This window comes from Anarhichas minor, unplaced genomic scaffold (genome assembly GCF_050575085.1).
Source record: "Anarhichas minor isolate MPS153535 unplaced genomic scaffold, ASM5057508v1 ptg000031l, whole genome shotgun sequence".
NCBI lineage: Eukaryota > Metazoa > Chordata > Actinopteri > Perciformes > Anarhichadidae > Anarhichas > Anarhichas minor.
Window position 1 is genome coordinate 2,133,119 of NW_027466477.1, and position 18,788 is coordinate 2,151,906.

Genomic DNA, 18,788 nt, shown 5'->3' on the forward strand with positions numbered 1-18,788 from the left:
GTAGAAAAAGAAAGGATTAAAAAGCCTCTAAAAGTGGCTCCTCTAAATAAAAGAAACATTTGGCATGGCAGTTCTTACTCAGGGTCCGTTACACCACATGTTTATGTGCTTTAGCCACTTAGCAAATTGGTTCATGCTCTGTTTTACATTCACATGGATGTGACAGGAAAAGACAACCTCGTGGGGTCTCGGGGTTATCCCACTACTATGATACTATATATTATTCATACATTTCACATGTCAGAAACGATATAAGCTACACACTGCATTATACTAGATATAATGTCATATATGCAGGATTATTTAACCTTCCGAGCAATAACAAGGATTCTATGAAAGATAAGCTGCTACATTCATCATTATTGACTAATAACATCGTCCTATCCATCCGTAGGGACATGGGGGGAAAACAAATGGAGATTAAGTTTGCAAAAGGCCACTACGGAGTACACGTTATACATCAGACTCTTATCTCTGTGAAACACGTGTTCTATGTTTAGAAACAGGAATAGGTCGGGAGAATAATGAGTCAAGACTGGGAGGGTATTTACAGAGATAAAGTCTCTTACACCCCCAAAAACAAATCATTTTTATCACAATGCGCTGTCGTTACTTGACCCCCGCTGAACATTCTTCAGTCAATGTCTGCAGTGATTACTGAACACAGGGCAGGTGGAGGATTAATGGCTCCCTCTGTATTCTGTGAGCTTACTACTATGACATAGAACCCAAATGTAAAACCAAAGAGCAAGCCGTGGTTCAAGTAGACAACAACAAGGAATGCAAGGGTGGAGATCAGCTGAAATGTGTTCTGTACTAAAAATATTTGGTTCACTGTTGGGCTGAAATAATTCAAAGATTTCAAGAATATAGAATTTAGCTTTGTTATCATAAAGAAGGCTTTATGATACCAAATGATACAACTTTCTGCCATAATATATGACATTTTGGCCTGTGTATTCTTCTAATATTTTCAAAAAATTTGATTTTTTTACTCATAAAATTACCACTTCATTCCCATATTCTGACATTTTTTATACAATTATGAATGTTTTTGAAGATTATTATCAAAATGACAAGAATGACCCGAATACAACCTTGTTCTTGATATGTTGTAGGCCTAAAACATTTTACTTTAAACCCAATAGTGACATAAAAACAACAAATAGGACTATTTTTTGACACACAAACTACAAACAAATAAATACAGCACATGACATCATGATTTCACTACATAAATCGTTGTTCTGAGGATAAAGGGGAACTCTGGAACATGATGGATACCTTTTGATTTTTAAAGAACAGTTCCATTCCTTATAAACATGGAGCCAGACCCCAACACTGAAATGATTCGGATGACTTACTTGAGCACATGTGTGGAGCCGTTGATCTGCGTGGCCGTGCAGGGAGCGCCGGACCCCAGGATGGACGGCCTGCGGTACCTCTTCCTCCCACAGCACAAGATGATGAGGAAGGCACGGCGGAAGGACTTGTTGAGGAAGGCGTAGAGGATGGGGTTCAGCATGGAGTTGATGTAGCCCAGCCACAGGCAGGCCACCCACAGCTTGTCTGGCACCGTGTAGTCTATAAAGGGGTCCACCACATTGGTGACGAAGAACGGCGCCCAGCAGAGGCAGAAACACCCCATGATGATGCACAGAGTCTTTGCCGCCTTGGTCTCTGTTCGCATGCGGTGGTTGCGTTGCTGGTCAGCGGAGTCCGCACTGAGCCCGGCTCCCCCCGCCCGCTGCAGCATGCTGATCTGCAGGGCGTGTGCGCGGGCCGTGATGTAGATCCTCTGGTAGGCCAGCACCATGAGGACCAGCGGGATGTAGAAGGCCACCACAGAGCAGGTGAGGGCGTATGGCTTGTTCACCATGAAGACACAGGACGTGGAGTTGCTGCCCTCGCTGTGGCGCCTCTCTTCAATCTGGTGAAAGAAGTCCGGACAGTTAGACGAGCAACTTGAGTCAACATTCAGATGTCCAAGTAGCATTTACTAATCACGTTCAAGCAGCCTCCGTTGATTGCAGGTAAACGGTCCGTGTGGAGACCAAAAGAGGTGAAACACATTGATTGGAAAACGCTCATATATTTAAGTACATTTTGTGAATGAGATCTTGAATGAGGACTCGTTGGATTGATTGTCACCAAACCCCTCTGGTTGCTTGGCTCAAATCTGATTCTTACTTATTATAAAATGTGAAAATATAGTAATTGAAGTACCAGCGTACTGTAGCGTATTCAAAAACTGCCCTCTGTAGCATCATTATCTTGTTCTCAGCTGCCCGAGGTGGATTATTAAAATGTGTTATTTCATGCTTTGATAGAATTAAAACCAAAATGCAGTCCCCTGAACGGATTATTGTTCAATCATGCACAAATGATTCTACTCAATCATATAAACTCACATCTGATACACGATAAGGTGGATTTTTGTGAATTACACATAGTTTAAGTATCCACATGCGCTGAGCTGCTGGACAGCTCATCCCTGCTGCGACTTGAAACACCTCCAGACTTCACAGCAGCCCACTTAAAACCCAGCGCTGTCCTCAGCCGAGTCTCCACGAGCAGGGAGCACAGCTCCTGGGGGAGAGGGAGGCTCTGCACGTCACCATTAAGGGTTTCCCCATCTCTGTGGGGGAAAACTACACGGCTCCGGGCTACGAGATGAATAACACAGGGATCAATCCATATCTGTGCATGAAAGGCCCCTCGTGTGTAAACTGAGGTTATTTTTTATGAATGGGCTGACACCTTTAAGTGTTTCCATGTGAGCGTTGAGGTTATGATAAGAGTATAATAAATGTGTACATAGGAGAAAATAAATATCTATTTTTCTTCATGCAGGTGTGGTTGCCAGAGCTCTCTCTCTCAGTGCTTATATTTATTTCCAGATTCATTCCACTTAAGTCTTGCCAAAGGGCACATTGGAAGCAGCTCTTGTAACTCAGTCTCCCTTAAATCTTTTGAGCCGTGGAAAAAAATGCGAAACAAACATTCTTGGGAATCATCTCTGGAAAATCTGATGGATGTTGTTGGATGAAGTGTCTTTGAAGCTCCAGTCGGGTGGTACATTCGAGCATCTTCACACCTTATTGAAGTCAACTGAAGGCTCATTAACTGAACATCACAACTGTCATCATGAATGAGGATCTTTTAATCCAAATTCTGATCGCTGAAGATGTTATTTTATGATGTAAAAAAATCCCCCCGTGAGAAGCAGAAGGCATCGTGAACACTTCTTTATGCTAATAAATGTTTTTTAAATTAGTTTGAATTACTTACATGTGTGTATATATTATATATCCACATGTACTGTGAAACTGTGTGTATGTCAGAAACAGTAAATTGTTAAGTTAGTTGTACAAAAGAAGGCAAAGGTCAAGACATTCTCTGCACAATAATCTGCTGAGTGCAAATAATCTTGCTATCTGAGAATACTGAAATAGCATTATGTAATATTTGTATTATCTTAAGGCGAGCTAAATAAAAAGCTTCTGCCAAACACACGAATGAATACAATAAGAATAGAGAGAAAACACTCATGGCTGAATAATGAACGGGCGATAATCTGATGATCTGATCACGCCATCTTTTAACAGCGTGTCATTTTATATTGTGACATCTAAATTAAATTAAGAGATTAATAGATTATGATAAGCGCTGGCAATGTCTGCTTTTGACTACAGTAATCCTTTCTTCATCACACTGATGCAAAAATCCTGTGAATCCGACTTAGTCCTGAAGAGAGAAGAGAGAAATATCACTTCATACGACCTTTAGCTAAAGCTCCGTAGTTAAAAGAAGTACTCAGATCTTTTACTTTAAGTTTGTGTTTCTGAGAGGTATTATATATCTGGTGGCGCTGGTGTCGCAAAGACAACCACATCGCTTTCCAGTTTTCCTCAGAGCCGAGGAACTACCATCAACACAGCATTTAGTTTAGACCAGTTGCTTCAGTTGTTGCACCGTGCACCATTTCCTCTAGTGGGATGGTAACTTACACTGATACTCTTTGGAGAAGGACCGCCCCCTTTTGGTCTTCATCGACTGAGATTTCTTTAGTTGATTAATTAGTTTGATAATTTTCTCATGCTGGATTACTTATTTCATAAGGACCCAATGCAAACGCTGATGATGTCATTATTTGCATTATTATTTACTTCATAACGATAAGTTAGATAAGTTAACTTGTCTACCACAGACTGTGATCCCTGACCAATCAGAGCTGTGTATTCCACACGGCCATGAAAACAGCAGGAACCGGTGAAAATAGACAGTGTGACTTGTACGCGGGTCTCGAGTGGCTCCAGAGTTCTGGTTGTTTTGTTCACTTTTGGAGCCGCTGTTTGTGCCAAAACTGACGGGCTGCTCAGAATATTCAACAGCTCTAATTGGACCCGAAGAGAACAGCGCTAACTTTAGACTGCTGTTGTGCTGTAAACTTCTTTGTGGTGTGTGTGTGTGTGTGTGTGTGTGTGTGTGTGTGTGTGTGTGTGTGTGTGTGTGTAGAATGAGTGAATCGCTGCCAAAGACGAGCCAGCCAGTCCTCCTGGTGACAGTGGGCCCGGAAGTAACTTTTGCTGGCGTTCAGATAAAGGCAGAAAGGGGCGAGCGAGGTTAATGGTGGCTGGGGAGTCTCTCTCTCTCTCTCTCTCTCTCTCTCTCTCTCTCTCTCTCTCTCTCTCTCTCTCTCTCTCTCTCTCTCTCTCTCTCTCTCTCTCTCTCATCACACACTCATGCTGTCTTTGTCTGCACACCTGTCTGACTGTCTCTCTCCTCCACTTCCCGCTTTACGTCGCTCTGCTATTTTCATTCAGTCGTCCTGTCTTTAGTGACTGATTCCCTCAAACTTCTCATTCACAAATTGGCACAATAAACGTTTAAACTTTGATATGTTCAGTTATGTAATGCAACACTAACAACCTTCCCAATTATCACATACTCCATATATTCATGGTCGGGCAATTTTATATCGTGTTCATATGTTTGGAGAGTTTGTTCCTTATTTATCTTATTTTACTTTTGGAGCTAATGCTGCTTTCATTGGTACAGAGTTGGTTTAACTGGGCTGGGTTTCTCGGTTGGTTCATTTTTCAAACAAGCTTAATCTTGCTTGTTTCTCCAAAGTTACCTCACCTTCAATTAAGAGATGCTATACAACAACTTTGCCTAGTGGAGTTAGCCCTAAACACCCTCAAGGCACTTGAGCCATGCACTTTAGACCACGCGCTATAGATCCTTTAAACACGGCCGTTCAAATGATAAGACATGTCATAAACATGATTGTTGAAAGCAAAGAACATGCTGTAAGCTGCTTGGACCTCTTTCTCTACATTCTTCCTCTGTCATTCTGTGTGATCTACGCTTAATGCACTCAACATGATCTAGAAGAAGTAGAAGCTGTTTTGTATTCTCACACAGTTGCTCCTAACTTGTAAGGCTTGTGACCTTCTGAAACAAATCAATATCGTGCCACAACTTATTGCAGTTCAACTGATTTTTCCTAGTTAAATTGTTCATTTGAAGGATTTTTTGATGCTTGAGGGGAATAAAGTTTTCAATAGTTAACCACCTTCAACCAACATGCTTCCCCTTCACATTGATCCTGACCCCGGGTTGAGTGAAGCTCTCTTCTAATACCTTCAGAGTGTATACTTTAGCATTTTGCAGCAGATTATTTCTTCTCATCCCTCTCTCTCTCTATTCTTGCTTAACATTCAACAAACCTCACCGCAAAAAACCTTCATAGCACTGACTCATCCGTGAAAGAGCTTGACCCCGTGTCTGTGGTGTCTGTGGTGTCAGTGGCCTCGTCCGTCTGTTTCTGTCCGACGTGTTGATGCTGTTGCCATAGCAACATATGAAGCATTTCCGTCTTGTAAACAATAAAAACCCTTCAGGAACATACTCTGTTTATCAGCACATCCTGATACTAATTGTTTTTTTTTAATGGTTTGTTTTATTTCTTTTCTTCTGATTTTTGTGCGTTTTCTTTGTCTCCCCTCCGGAGAACTCAATCGTCACTTCACAGCAGTATATTACGATCATGAACTTTCATTTCCTGTGGAGATTTGGACTATTTCTTGTCTCCATCCTCATATAGAACCAACACAGGCTGCTTGGTGAATCATTTCCCCTGGTGTGCGCACGGACACCGACGGACTCACCAGGTGGTCGATGCCGATGCTGTTCCAGCCCTGCATGATGGGCAGGAAGGAGATGAAGGTGGGGATCACCCAGCAGCCGCCGATCATCAGAGCCACTCGCATGGGCGTCATTTTGTTCCGGTAGACCAGAGGCTGGCAGCAGATAGCGTAGTACCTGCAGACCAATGGTAGAAGAGGGATAACCAATCAATACATCCATACACTAAAATATACCATGCTACCATGTGTGACGTATGTAACGTTTTCAATTTAATAAAGCAGACAAAGAGTAACAAAGAGTAGACCTCAGTACGACGGCGCGTTACGGACAATGAAGGTAAAAAAAATACAAATACAAAGCCGGGGGAGGGGGGGAATACTCTGAGAAGAAAACGCAAAAATTGTTTTAAATTGCTTTACCTTGCTGCCGAATGCAAAATTCATTAATTATCAATATTACAATTTATTTAGGTTCATGAAAGTTCACAGAAAGAACGCAAAAGAAAATGTCTATGTATCTCTCAGGAACTTGGCCTCGCTCAGAGGCCGACCGTCAGAGAGGCAATCTTTAGGATTTATCTTTTAAATGGCTAAATAAAAATTACAAAAAAATGTCTAACATGATGACAAAGTACAATGCATACAGATATCAGCATTATGTTTATAACAGGACCCATAAAGAACGTAAAAGTAAATGTCTATGTAGCTCTCAGGAACTTGCCATAATAACAATAGGAGCAACACAATTCAGACGGCGGGTTAAGCTACCGCAGCGTTCAGCATGGGGTCTGTGGTGTGATGAGGTTGATCCAACCTGGTTCTTTGAAAGATAAAACCCCATCAATTTATTGCCATAAATTTCTCACTTTAATCTCAGAGAATTTTTTCTCGCAAAACTATGACTTTATAATCTCACAGATTATTACCCCGCTACCCGTCTACGTAGAAATGACTTGCTGTAGACAAAACACAAGTTATACATAAAAGAGAACTTGTTTATAAAATAAAATTGCAAAGATTTAGCCACTTTTTATTCTTCTTTTTTTTTTTAGCACTAAAATTTGCAACCAGACAAAAATAAGGGCCATAAATGAGGAGTGACTGCACAAAGGGACACAGCTAAAATACCTGCTTATTTCTGGTGTTTTCTACTGTCACTCTACTTTCCGTCTCTGTTTTCCTTTTTTAATGAGCCCTTTTGGCAAGACAAGAGGGTGTTTGCTGCCAATGCATTTGCAAAACTATGCTAACCATTAAGCATTAGAACCCCCCCCATGTCTGTCTCTCAATCCGTCTCTCATCCACTATCTCTGCCTATTTGTGAGTACGTTTGATCTTTCTTCATCCTCTCTCTTTTAACCTCCACCTTTCACTAAAGCTACCTTTTATTCTTTTAAACAATCAGTAGTTCTGTTCTGATGAAAAGAGGTAAATAACTGTTCTGACATTATCAAAGTCGAATGTCTCTTCGTAGAACTATAATTAGCCGGTAAATTGTCAGTTGGCCTCGGCTGCAGCATTGCTGTTGGAGGCGGGACATTCAGTCCGTTAACTGCTGCATCCAATCACTTGTCCTCCATGACAGTTATTGCTCCTAGAAGGTGGCTGCAGATACACTCCGTCACCTTTTAGCATATAAACCAGGTTACATGACATGTTGGATTCATCCTTCTGTGGAAAACTTTGTTTGCAACAAAGATGACTACAGATACAAATGTACAAACTACACTTTTTTAAGGGGGATTTTTAAGCCTGCAAGAAAGTTTTGATATCAAAATGTATTTTTTCTATGTGGACTCTTCCATTTAAAGAACATTTAAAGTCAACAATCACTCTGCCCCAGATCTGTCTCTTCTATTGTCCACTTTCTTCCCTTTTATCTGCGCTCTCCCTATGTTTCTACTTTGATGTTTACAAGCCAAGCAGCTTAGTCTTTAACACTCTGTCTTTTGAAATGAGTGAAACAAACCGGATTTTGCGTGTTTCCAGCGATCCAATAGAGCAGGATTATCAGAATAAGCACTTCTTAAATTCGTATTTCTCTTTGTACTTACTCACAACCTAACACACACATTTGCTCTGACTCTGACTTTGTCACCAGCAAGTGTGTGTGTGTGTGTGTGTGTGTGTGTGTGTGTGTGTGTGTGTGTGTGAGCATGATATCAAACAATGCAGCAGGAAACAGCATGCTGTCGGGCGGTGATAGCGCTGAGATGACGCTGGCTCTGAATCGCATGAATGGAACAGCACTGGTGATAGAGAAATACTGTGAATGAGTGCCCGGGAGAGAGAGACGGAGTGAGAGAGACGGAGCATGAGAAGAGAGGAAGAAGAGATAGGAAGAGAGAAAGTGAACGGAAGCAAAAGAAGAAGAAAAAAAATGGAGCATGGGGAAAAGATGAAGAGGAAGTTAGGAATAAAAAAAAGAGGAAAATAAGTAGAGAAACAGGACAGGAAACAGAGGAAGGAAGGGAAGGATAAAAACAGAATCGGTGTCAGAAAAGAGAGAGAGAGAGAAAGGCATTAATCCCAAGTAAAAGGGCAAATGACAGATGCCGCATTGCTTATTGTTACAATTCATTAACATCTGCAATTGTACCTGGCCTGTGTGTGTGTGTGTGTGTGTGTGTGTGTGTGTGTGTGTGTGTGTGTGTGTGTGTGTGTGTGTGTGTGTGTGTGTGTGTGTGTAGATACGGAGCGCTCATACCTGTTCCAGTGTGATACGGATGAAGTAAACCAAGCGAGACACTCATAATGAGGACCAAACATTTTTATCCAACAGAGTGAGGACATTTTGGCCGGTCCTCAATTTTGCAAAGGGCTGTTTGAGGGTTCAGACTTGGTTTTAAGGTTCAGGTTGGAATTAGGTGCAGGTTAAGGTAAAGGCCTTGGTAATGCAGTATATCAGTGAGGGTCCTCTTACAGATAGAAGTACAGGGATATGTGTGTGTGTGTACCAGTGTGCCTTTGCATGTTGAAGATGTGTCACTATAAGCGTGATTCTACTTTGTAAGTATATAATTACTTTCACTTTTTCTAAAATGCAATTGTTTAATTTTAATATTAATATATTTATGATATTTTTAATGCATTATGTAAAGCAATTTGAGTGGCCTTGCCTATTAAACCATTGTACTTTGTACTATATATGCTGTTCACTCCAACAGAACTTTGAGAAGAGGTCTAATCAGGCAACATAAGTGAAAACACCTGTTATTGGACGATGGGGGCTTGACATGGTACATAAGTCTCTCCAAGTGAAACGCTTACAGATACATATTCCCTCTCTTTGGAGCTTCACTGTCACATACCGTCTCTTTTCAAAACAAGTTTCCAACGTAAGGTTTACTTTGTTTTTAGGTTTACTTACACAATAAAACTACTTGGTTAAGCTTAAGAAAAGATCGTGGTATGGGTTTAAATAAGTAGTAACGTAACTGGTGTTCGTAAAGCCTGGAAGTAAAAAAGACGATAAGCACAGCTTTAACACGCTAATCCAAAAACTTGCTTTATCAGAATGCCAGATAATTTCCTTAAATAATAATCTATACTGTAGCGGCAGCTTTCCTCTGATCGAGGTTCTAACCCCCGAAGTCATCCTCTCCAGAGCAGCTGAGCTTACACATTTTTATAACCCGTGCTTATCCTCAGAGGGTTGACTGAACACTCTGCTCTGCAGCAGCAGCATTAAAGCTAACTTCATCCCTATCGTCTCTCTCTGTTGATATTTTGCTGCCTCCCCTGCTACGGTCCTACCTCATTACCTACTTGCGGTGCCATCAGTGATGTGGAGAGGCTGTGTATACTGTGTGTGGTCTGCATGTAATGGGGCATTAAAAAAAAAGGTCAAGAGGCCCTTTATCTGTTTGAATCGCCCAAATATACGTGTGGAAAGGTTGCAAATGGATTCTTTAAGGCCTGAGTGACACAATCCCCGACACAAGTATGAATTCTTGCATTGTTTGAATAGAAATGTCCTCACACAAACATGCACAAGAACACTGTATGCACACACACTCCCGGAAGCTTAAATACTTACAAAGATAGATGCATAAAGGCGCACACACACACACACACTCTCACACACACACACACTTGAACCTGGGGAAGATTAGAAGCAGACGGGGCACAGTTGAATGACAGCATGTCCTGACCGCGAGCACTTCAAATGGCCCCCGTTTCCTTTTGATCTGCAAAACATTTCTCTCTTGTTTATTTCTGACATCTTTATTCAGACATTATTTATATGGACGCTGGTTTCTGAGAACAGCCAAACCCAAAGAGTGTTGCCGTGTTCCACGTTCTCAGGCTGCTGCGGGACATTGGATTTTGTCTTCACCTCAAACAAAGCAGCTTTGTACAGACAGCATACTATTAGTCAACACATTCACCTGCACCACCAATAGGAACATTTTCACTATTTTAATTTTGTAGATTTTTTACTCGCAGATGGAAATGTTGACCTCTGCACTCGACTTTTGTCTGACAGCTGGGCTATTTTGTAGAGATCATACAACCATTTATAAACTTTATGAAACGTGCAAGATATTCAGAAATAAATGAGTCTGTGAGACTTTGTTCAAACAACTATTAAGCACAAACAAAGCAAAATGGAAACAGCTGATGCCAATCAGCTAACGAACGTCTGACCTCAGCACTCTGCCTGAACTCATCCTATGAGCTCCATTAACAAGTGAGAGAAACAAATCAGGAACATGAGAGTTTACACTCAAATCAGGACGGGACAGACAAATTAAATAAGTCTGGGGGGGGGGGGGGGGGAATACAATTTTGTTGTTTTAAGAAGTCAGTTTAGATTTTCTGGGATTCCTTAAACACATCCAAGAATAGCTTGTTCATCACCTGCAACATCAGAATCTAGTCTAGCCAGCTGATCAGACGGATTAGATCCACCTGGTGGAGCCAGGTGGATCTAATCCGTCCTGACATGTACTAATTACATGTCAGGACAGACGGCCAGCAGCCTGTCAGTGTAAAGAATTAAGAACCACCGCTTTAGTCCCTAAAAACAGGGTCAAGATGTGATCTTTAGCGACACATGTCACATACTTCATTACACGGACTAAACAGCACTGCCCTATCATGTCAGTCATCAGCATCTGCTGGGTTTGTTTTTAGTTGCAGTGATACGAGAGGTGGCTTAGTCTCGTGCAGAAGTGTGGCGTAAAGGAGACGATGAAATGAAGAATAAATGCAGGCGCATGTATTAAAGCGAGACGCTGCTGGATGACACGCTTTGCTTTCTTCAGTCCCTTGTGTCTTCACGCTCCCTCGCTCCATTTCTCTTTCTGTCTCTATAGCTTTCTTTTTGCCTCTTGAGTGAAGGACTCTGCATCCCAGGGTCCTTCACATAACCGCTGTGATATCATTTATATTCCCTCCCGACTCTGATCTGCTCTCTCTGTCCTTTCTGTTTCTATGAAAAGCCTTCTTCTCTATATTAACACCAGCCTTTATCACACCGTAAAGTCACAGCAGTATTCTCCCTGCATTCCTAATGTTAATACACCATACGATCGTCACTGCTACTGTACATTTATCATGATGTGAGATGATTCGCATTAGCCTGTGATGTGGCCCCCAGTGGCCCCCACTCAGTGCACTCAATGCTGGTTTGTGTTCAGGGAAAAGAAAACTGTCTTTAAACTAGAAAGATAAACTAACTTTTGGCTGAACAGGGATGCAGGATAAGCTCATGATGCATCATCTAAGTTAACCTCTTCAGGAGCCGCAATTGTTGTTTTGAACAAACAGTCGACTCTCCGTGTCGCGTCACACATCTGAACCACGCCCGTTGCTGCCAGTAGCTCCTCCCAGGACGCTGATTGGTCTCTTTATAGATGTATAAAGAGAACTGGATACAGCGTCGGAGGCGGCGCCTTCGTTCATTCCTATTATAGTTGTTCAGAGGCGCATGAAGCAAAAAAAGTTTGACTTCCGAGTATAACATTCCGATAAAATGACCCAGAGCCCTTCGAGCAAGCACACTCGCCTTTTCTTGAACCTTTAGCCTCCCAGCCCTCGGTCCAGCCTTGTTCTCTTTAACATGAACAGAGGAAGGAAAATACGTTTGGATTTCAAATTCACATTTTGTTAAAAAAACAAAAAAACAAATACAAATGGGGATTCTTTGATGGGTTATTTATAAACATAATTTGAAAGGGTCGTTCTAATGTGTCGCATGTTTTGTATGTGTTGTGATTTTGCTGAAAGCAGCATTATAAAACTTAAATAGTTATAAAAAGTTATTTGGTTTGACATCAGGCACTACAGCACACTCATCAATGTCAATATCTGTAATAAAGTAGAGTTCTTCCAAACATGAGAGCATGCAGTGATATTTAAACTCTTTGTGTAATCATCTCTTTCTACCTCTGTTCCTCTCTCTCGCTGTCACTTCATCCAGCTCGCTCAGTGTTCCGGTGTTTTCACTCTCAGTGTAAATGTCTCTGAGTGTGTTAGCCTCTTCACTGAATGCCTTTGTGTTGGAGCATCCTCCTAGTGGCGGTTCTGGTATTTTTAGTCTAAATTCATTTGCATTCAGCCCTTTTCAGCATCTTCAGCTGACGGTGGGTGAATGAGAAGCTTTATCCTGCAGCTGTTCACTTATTTTCTATGTTCTCTCACTTTCTCTCTGTTTTCTTCTGCATTTCCTTTTCTTTTCTCTCGCCGTCCGTCTCTTTTCGTTCTCTGTCACGTACACAAGCTTCTGTTGTCTGTCAGCCAAGTTCTTTCTCGCTGCCGCTCTCTCGCTGCTTTCAGCTTCTTCAATTCAGTGTTCTGGTGTTTTTCGTTTTTTGTGAGTTTCAGCAGCTGCAGTGACCTCTGACCTGCTTCAAGTTCTGATGAGAGGAAAGCTACAATAAGCTTCTTCTCAGATGAGGAAACGGTAAAAGAGCTTTGTCACAGAACACAGTTTGACTTGTCGCAGCAGTAAAAGCACAGGTTTAAAGACAAAATGAATGATGGCTGAATACAGCTGCTTTGATTTCAGAGTCCTGGTATTGCGCATGCTGGCTCACTTTCACACCTTCATGGTTTACTGGGACACTTGAGCCATGGTTGTTGTTAGTAACACCTGTGCTTTTCCTGAGATGAGTCAATATGACTTTGACGAAGACAAAATCCTTTACCAGAGTCCAGGACTGTGAGAAACCAAAGACAGAAATCGATGATTTAACAATGTTCCCAATTAAGCAAAAATGTGTCAGAAGTAGAAAGAGACTAGTCCTACCAGCCAAAATACAGGCGGCATGGACGCGGGGCCACACGGGGCCACGGAAGCCACGTGAGCATTGTGCTTCTCGCTCTGCCCTCCAACAGGTAAAAACAACATGGAACTGTGTAAAAAAATTGAGTAATATCTGTTTAACAATGATGAAGACAAATACATCATCGTACCAAAGGCGATGTGACGCAGCAGAACAAGCATGTGAGTTACATTTTACAGTAAAATAAATGAAATGAATGGGTACCCCTCATCCTGCAGTTAAAACCATCCAGTTAATTGATGACGCCTACGCTTCCAAACCCTGCATAACCAACTGCATCATCACTTGGCAGAACTTAATATGCAAACAATGAAGCTGGAACGCAACCACATGCTACAAAGACAGAGTCTGTGTTGCCGGTAAAAACCTACATGACGCGCCTTATTTATATATATATATATATATATATATATATATATATATATATATATATATATATATATATATATATATATATATATATATATATATATATATATATATATATATATATATATATATATATTTTGGCCACAATTCAAGTCCTAAAGTTTGATTTCTGAGTCCTTAACAAGTCATAATTGGCTACTTACGAGATTTAATGTGATTTTTTTCTTAACAATAGGAATATTGATGACAACTAAATAATAGTAAAATGAATAAACTTGATTTAGTGGGCTAACAGTTAATCACAAGGTTGGTTTGTCCAATCCCCTGTTTACTCCTGTGTCCTAAGTGTGATAACAGAAAAAGAGAATTAATTGAATTTAAACAATATATTATGTGTGTTAATAAGCAATTTGATAAGATAAAATCTGCCTGAATTTCCTCAAATATGATTAAAATCTCTGCTGCTCTGAAGGAAAGTGACGGCTTCCACCACCAGGAGGGAGACAAACCGTGTGTGTCCCGACACAACGTGGTGGCCATTTCCTTTCCATCGATGTTTACGCCATGTTGTGTTTCTGTAACGCTCCGTCAGCAGCTCAGCAGAGCATTTGTTTTTGGGTCAGGACATATTTCTACATGCAGTGACAGTATTTGACAGCAGTAGGAAATAAATAAAATGGCAATGTGCTGGTCATTTTTTTTGTTTTTCTCTAAATTCTTTTATATTATGTATTCAAAGGTTTCTCATTGTTTCCTTCTGTGTTTATTCTCTTTCTCCTCCAGTGATGCAGTCGACAGATGCTTCCTTTTACAGCTTCATTATAATAATGTACCCGGGAAATGTGTTGTTTTCTTCCCTGGTCTCTTATTTTGTTGTTTTGTTCAGAAATGCTGGAAGCTACAAATGACATCAGCAGCCTTCCTGAGCTTTCCCTCCGCTCTTCCTCCAAAAGCAACAACATATTGGAAGTGATTTTTCCACCAGTGCTTCACTCAGTTTGTCAGCAGGAACTCTGAAAACGTTTGGTTCGTGTTGTAGAGCAGTGTCTTCTGTTAATGTTGTGCTATAAGTCCAGCACATCCCTATCTGATGATCCTCTTAGTATTGATCGTTGGTGAAGAAAAAAAGAATTTCTCATAATGAATAAGATATTGATTTGCTGGCAAAGAGAACAACACTCACACTCACTTATTGGAGGCAACTGAAATTAAATGTGAAAATCAGGTTTTTAGGCACGGTGAGGTTTTTGTGAAAAATTGGTATGAATACTGAACATTCCTGTCTTGGTTTCACTCGACATGACTCGATTTCCTGACACATTCTCACTCCCAACTCGTCACCTACAGACACTGGACCAGGACTCCTTTGTGTCACTTTTAAACAGGTACCGCTTTATTCCTTTTTTTTCAGAATGAATTGAGTAAAAATACCTGAGTGTTAATGTATTTAGATAACAGAGTTTTGGTTTCACAAGAGACAAGAACAACGGCTTGCCTGCTTTCCCACCTCTGAAAATCGTCACAATCTCTGCATGTAGACGCTGGATAAATCATATCCAATGAAAACATCTGTTTTTCCATCACAACTTGTTCCCCCGGGGGGGCAGATCAAAATCTTTTGCTTGATTCATGACTTCAAATAGTTGGTGAAGCAATGGGGAGTGCAGCTTCATGCTTCACCAACACTTGAATATAACTCATAACTTCAAAATAAAAGCTGATCAGAAGATTAAGTTGTTTCACTGATTCTTTGCCTTGCTCATGGACATCTTGTAAATAGAGGAGTGAGAGGATTCTTTGTTCAATGTTTCCGCCCTTTTTATTTCCATAAGTTCAAGCATTGAAGGCATCTTGAAGGTTGAGGGAAGAGAGAGTTTCTGTCTAACTTTGTTGTTTATAAAGCTTCTCCAACCACAAAGCAGCCAGTAACTGCAGACACTCTTTTCATGTGAGGGGGCTTCAGGGGGAAATACATTTCCAGATTCCAACAAGACGGGTCCTTGAGGAACACCTTCATAAAGGCTCCATGAGTGCTGAGGGGAAGCTATAGCACCTTCTAAAACAGCAATACTTCCCAACTTTATCAATTGCTTTCAATTGCAGCCAATCTTTTTTCTTTTTTTCTAGCTCTGATCAGTCTATAATACATAATCAAAACTACTATTGCCATGCATTTCCTAATCATTTGAATTGTGTTTTTATGCAAATAACTACGATGGATGACTATAACAATAAATAAATGTAACATTTGGACATTTTTTCTGCTATAACAAAACAACAAATACGATTTGTATCAGCCGATAAAGTTCATCGATTATCAGCAAACCGCATCCGCAGCAACAAAACGTGGCATCGTTGAAATCGATATTTCCTTCCTTTTTTCTGCTAATCTGATCCGTGACTCAAAACCGTGATACGATATGAACCGTGAGTTTTGTGATCTCTTAAATAATATGCAGTGGGAAATCTCCAATAGTCAAGGCCTGTTCCCCTCCCTGCATGGTCATAGTGCTCTCACCCAAGGCACTTAACCCCTGCTGTTCCTATGGAGCAACTCCGTTACTCTAATTAGCGTGTTTGCCCTGACTTAGGCTTCTGGGGCAGAACTGCCTCTCAGGCCTCTTCTACTGGGATTAGCAGACTCCATGTCCTAAGGATGGGCATTAACAGATGAACAGCCTAAGAGGTTGACAGGCTCAGTTTAAAGACCATGTTCGATAAATCATGGATACTTTACAATGTTTCTGACTATTTCAATTCCATGCTACGCAGTTCTAGATTTTTGGATGTGTTTTTCCTACAGGCCCCCATTGGCTCATTTCCATTTCATTCATTTCTGTGCAGTATATAAAAAACAATTAGCAGTCTCTTGAAACTTGACAAATCATGCAGACTGGGTCACACATTGTCACTCACCAGTTTCACTTTAAACTGTGTTCATCGTGTCCTGTTGTCAGATTCAAGATAAGAGCAGCTTTCAGTTGATAGAAATGATAATGTGCTCATGTCGGTCACCTTGAATTGACCTTTTTCAATGATCAGCTATCAGCATCCAACTGTGTGAGCAAGAGTGAGGGTTGTGTGTGTGCTAAACATAGACTGTATAAGTAGTGGACATCGTGAAGTCACCCATTGGTTTGTGGACTGATGTTATGAAGTCTGCGATATCGCCGTCGCCATCTTGGATTACGGCCATCACTAGTGGCAGCGACCTGTCAATCACCGTGTAGCCCCGCCCTAAAGCATCCCCTGCTTTATGGTCTGTGTGACTCTAAATGGACCATAATGTACTAAATGAACATCATGCTGTATTGAAGAAGACTTGAAACTAGAGATTGAGACAATAAACTCATGTTTACAATGTTTACTGAGGTAATAAATCAAGAGAGAAGTAGAGTCATCTTCTCATAGACTTCTATACAACCAGAGGAGTCGCCCCCTGGTGGTCACTAGAGAGAATGCAGGTTTAAGACGCTTCCGCATCGGCTTCACTCAGCAGAACCGGAGGTTGCCACCTGGTGCTAAAGGGTCAAAGAGGTTGGTCTACCCCTCTGGTTGGTAACACTTGTGGGAAATAGAGATGTGGAAACTACTAATTTCCAAACTTTCAATGGTACAGTTAATAAAGGAAAAGACATATTAAGCTCAATGGCCAGCGGTAATGACTGTCCAGAGGTCAGTAATGCTCCGTGGTTTAAAAAGGCCGCAAAAATGATTTTGCATGCAAACAAGCTCTTTCTCTCTCTGTACTCTGAATCCATAATTCTTTGTTTGTGTGTCACCGTGATGGCATTTATCTCCGCCTGCAAAATTAACCCCTAAACGAGAAGAAGTTATGGATCCAAGTTCTGGAGATGAAGGAGGATTACCAAACAAATCCAGTGCTGAATCTGCCAAGACTTGTTTTCATCTTTAGTGCCTTCGTTTCTGTTGTTCCGCAGAATGTGTGTGTTGGTTGGGTATTTAAAATATTCAGCAGAACATACACACAGATACACTCCGGGAGGTAAAGTAAATCTGGGCTTTTCTTTCATATGGGACTCCAGACTTTCTCTTACGTTTTTGCTGCAACTGACTGACAGTTTCATTCGTTTTTCGTCTCATCCTGCAGTTTAACACGAGGACAGACTTTCATGCTCTCTTTCTGTCAGTCTGCCTCTCATTTTTAATACAACCACAAACATGACGATGGTTCTCAAATGGCCTGTAATTACAGCGTGAGGGTTTACAAGCTGCTCAACACTGAGATGCTGTCTTTTACTACACCTGTTCTTACAATAATGGCATTTAATTATAGCTTAAGAGCACCTTTCTATAATCATCACATACCTTGACAACCATTTTAAGGCAGCACATATTCACAGCATAGTTGAGTGTGACTGTGGTTTATTAGAGCAAATAATTATTCATGAGGACAAAAATGTGTGATAAAGGGTACTTTAATTATGGTCTGTTATGCATTATTTATCGGTCGTGTGCACTTTCCTCTATTTTATTTGAAACATTTTAGGAAACATTCTTTTTTGCCTTTTTGAAAAAGGCTTTTAAAGAGATTGAGAACTAACACTGTGCTGTGTTCTCTCAGTTGGTTGAACTTAACTTCATAATTACTCAAAAAAACAACGAGTAAAACAGTGTGCTAAGACTGAAACAGAAATACAATACTGGATTGATTATTAAGATGTGTCGCATATTACAGCAGAAGCTTCTTTTTATTTAGATTTCTTTACAAAATAAGAGCATTTTATTACTATCAAAGCACAACATATGTGAATGTATTATGGCTGTACCTAACCTACCTACCTCATTATTCTTTCATCAAGTAATCTAATTTATTCTTTCTTTCGATTAGGTAACTACTTTTTAAGAACCTCGGGGGTGATGAAGGGTGATTGCCTCGCTTTGAATCGGTAATGGAAGATGCGCTCTTCCAGGATGCGGAGGCAGCTGAATGTATAAAACAGCACAAAGC

The 18,788-nt window shown here is 40.8% G+C and overlaps 1 protein-coding gene across 1 annotated transcript in view; it reads right to left on the reverse strand.

Annotated features, from left to right (window-relative positions):
- The window catches only part of htr4 (5-hydroxytryptamine receptor 4), an 85,859-nt gene that overhangs the window by 35,216 nt on the left and 31,855 nt on the right, over window positions 1-18,788 (reverse strand). Inside the window, exons 4-5 of the mRNA XM_076105276.1 lie at window positions 6,177-6,330; window positions 1,365-1,930 (exon numbers count right to left, since the gene is read on the reverse strand). Coding sequence (XP_075961391.1) covers window positions 1,365-1,930; window positions 6,177-6,330 — 720 coding nt within the window. The remainder of the gene's footprint in view (window positions 1-1,364; window positions 1,931-6,176; window positions 6,331-18,788) is intronic.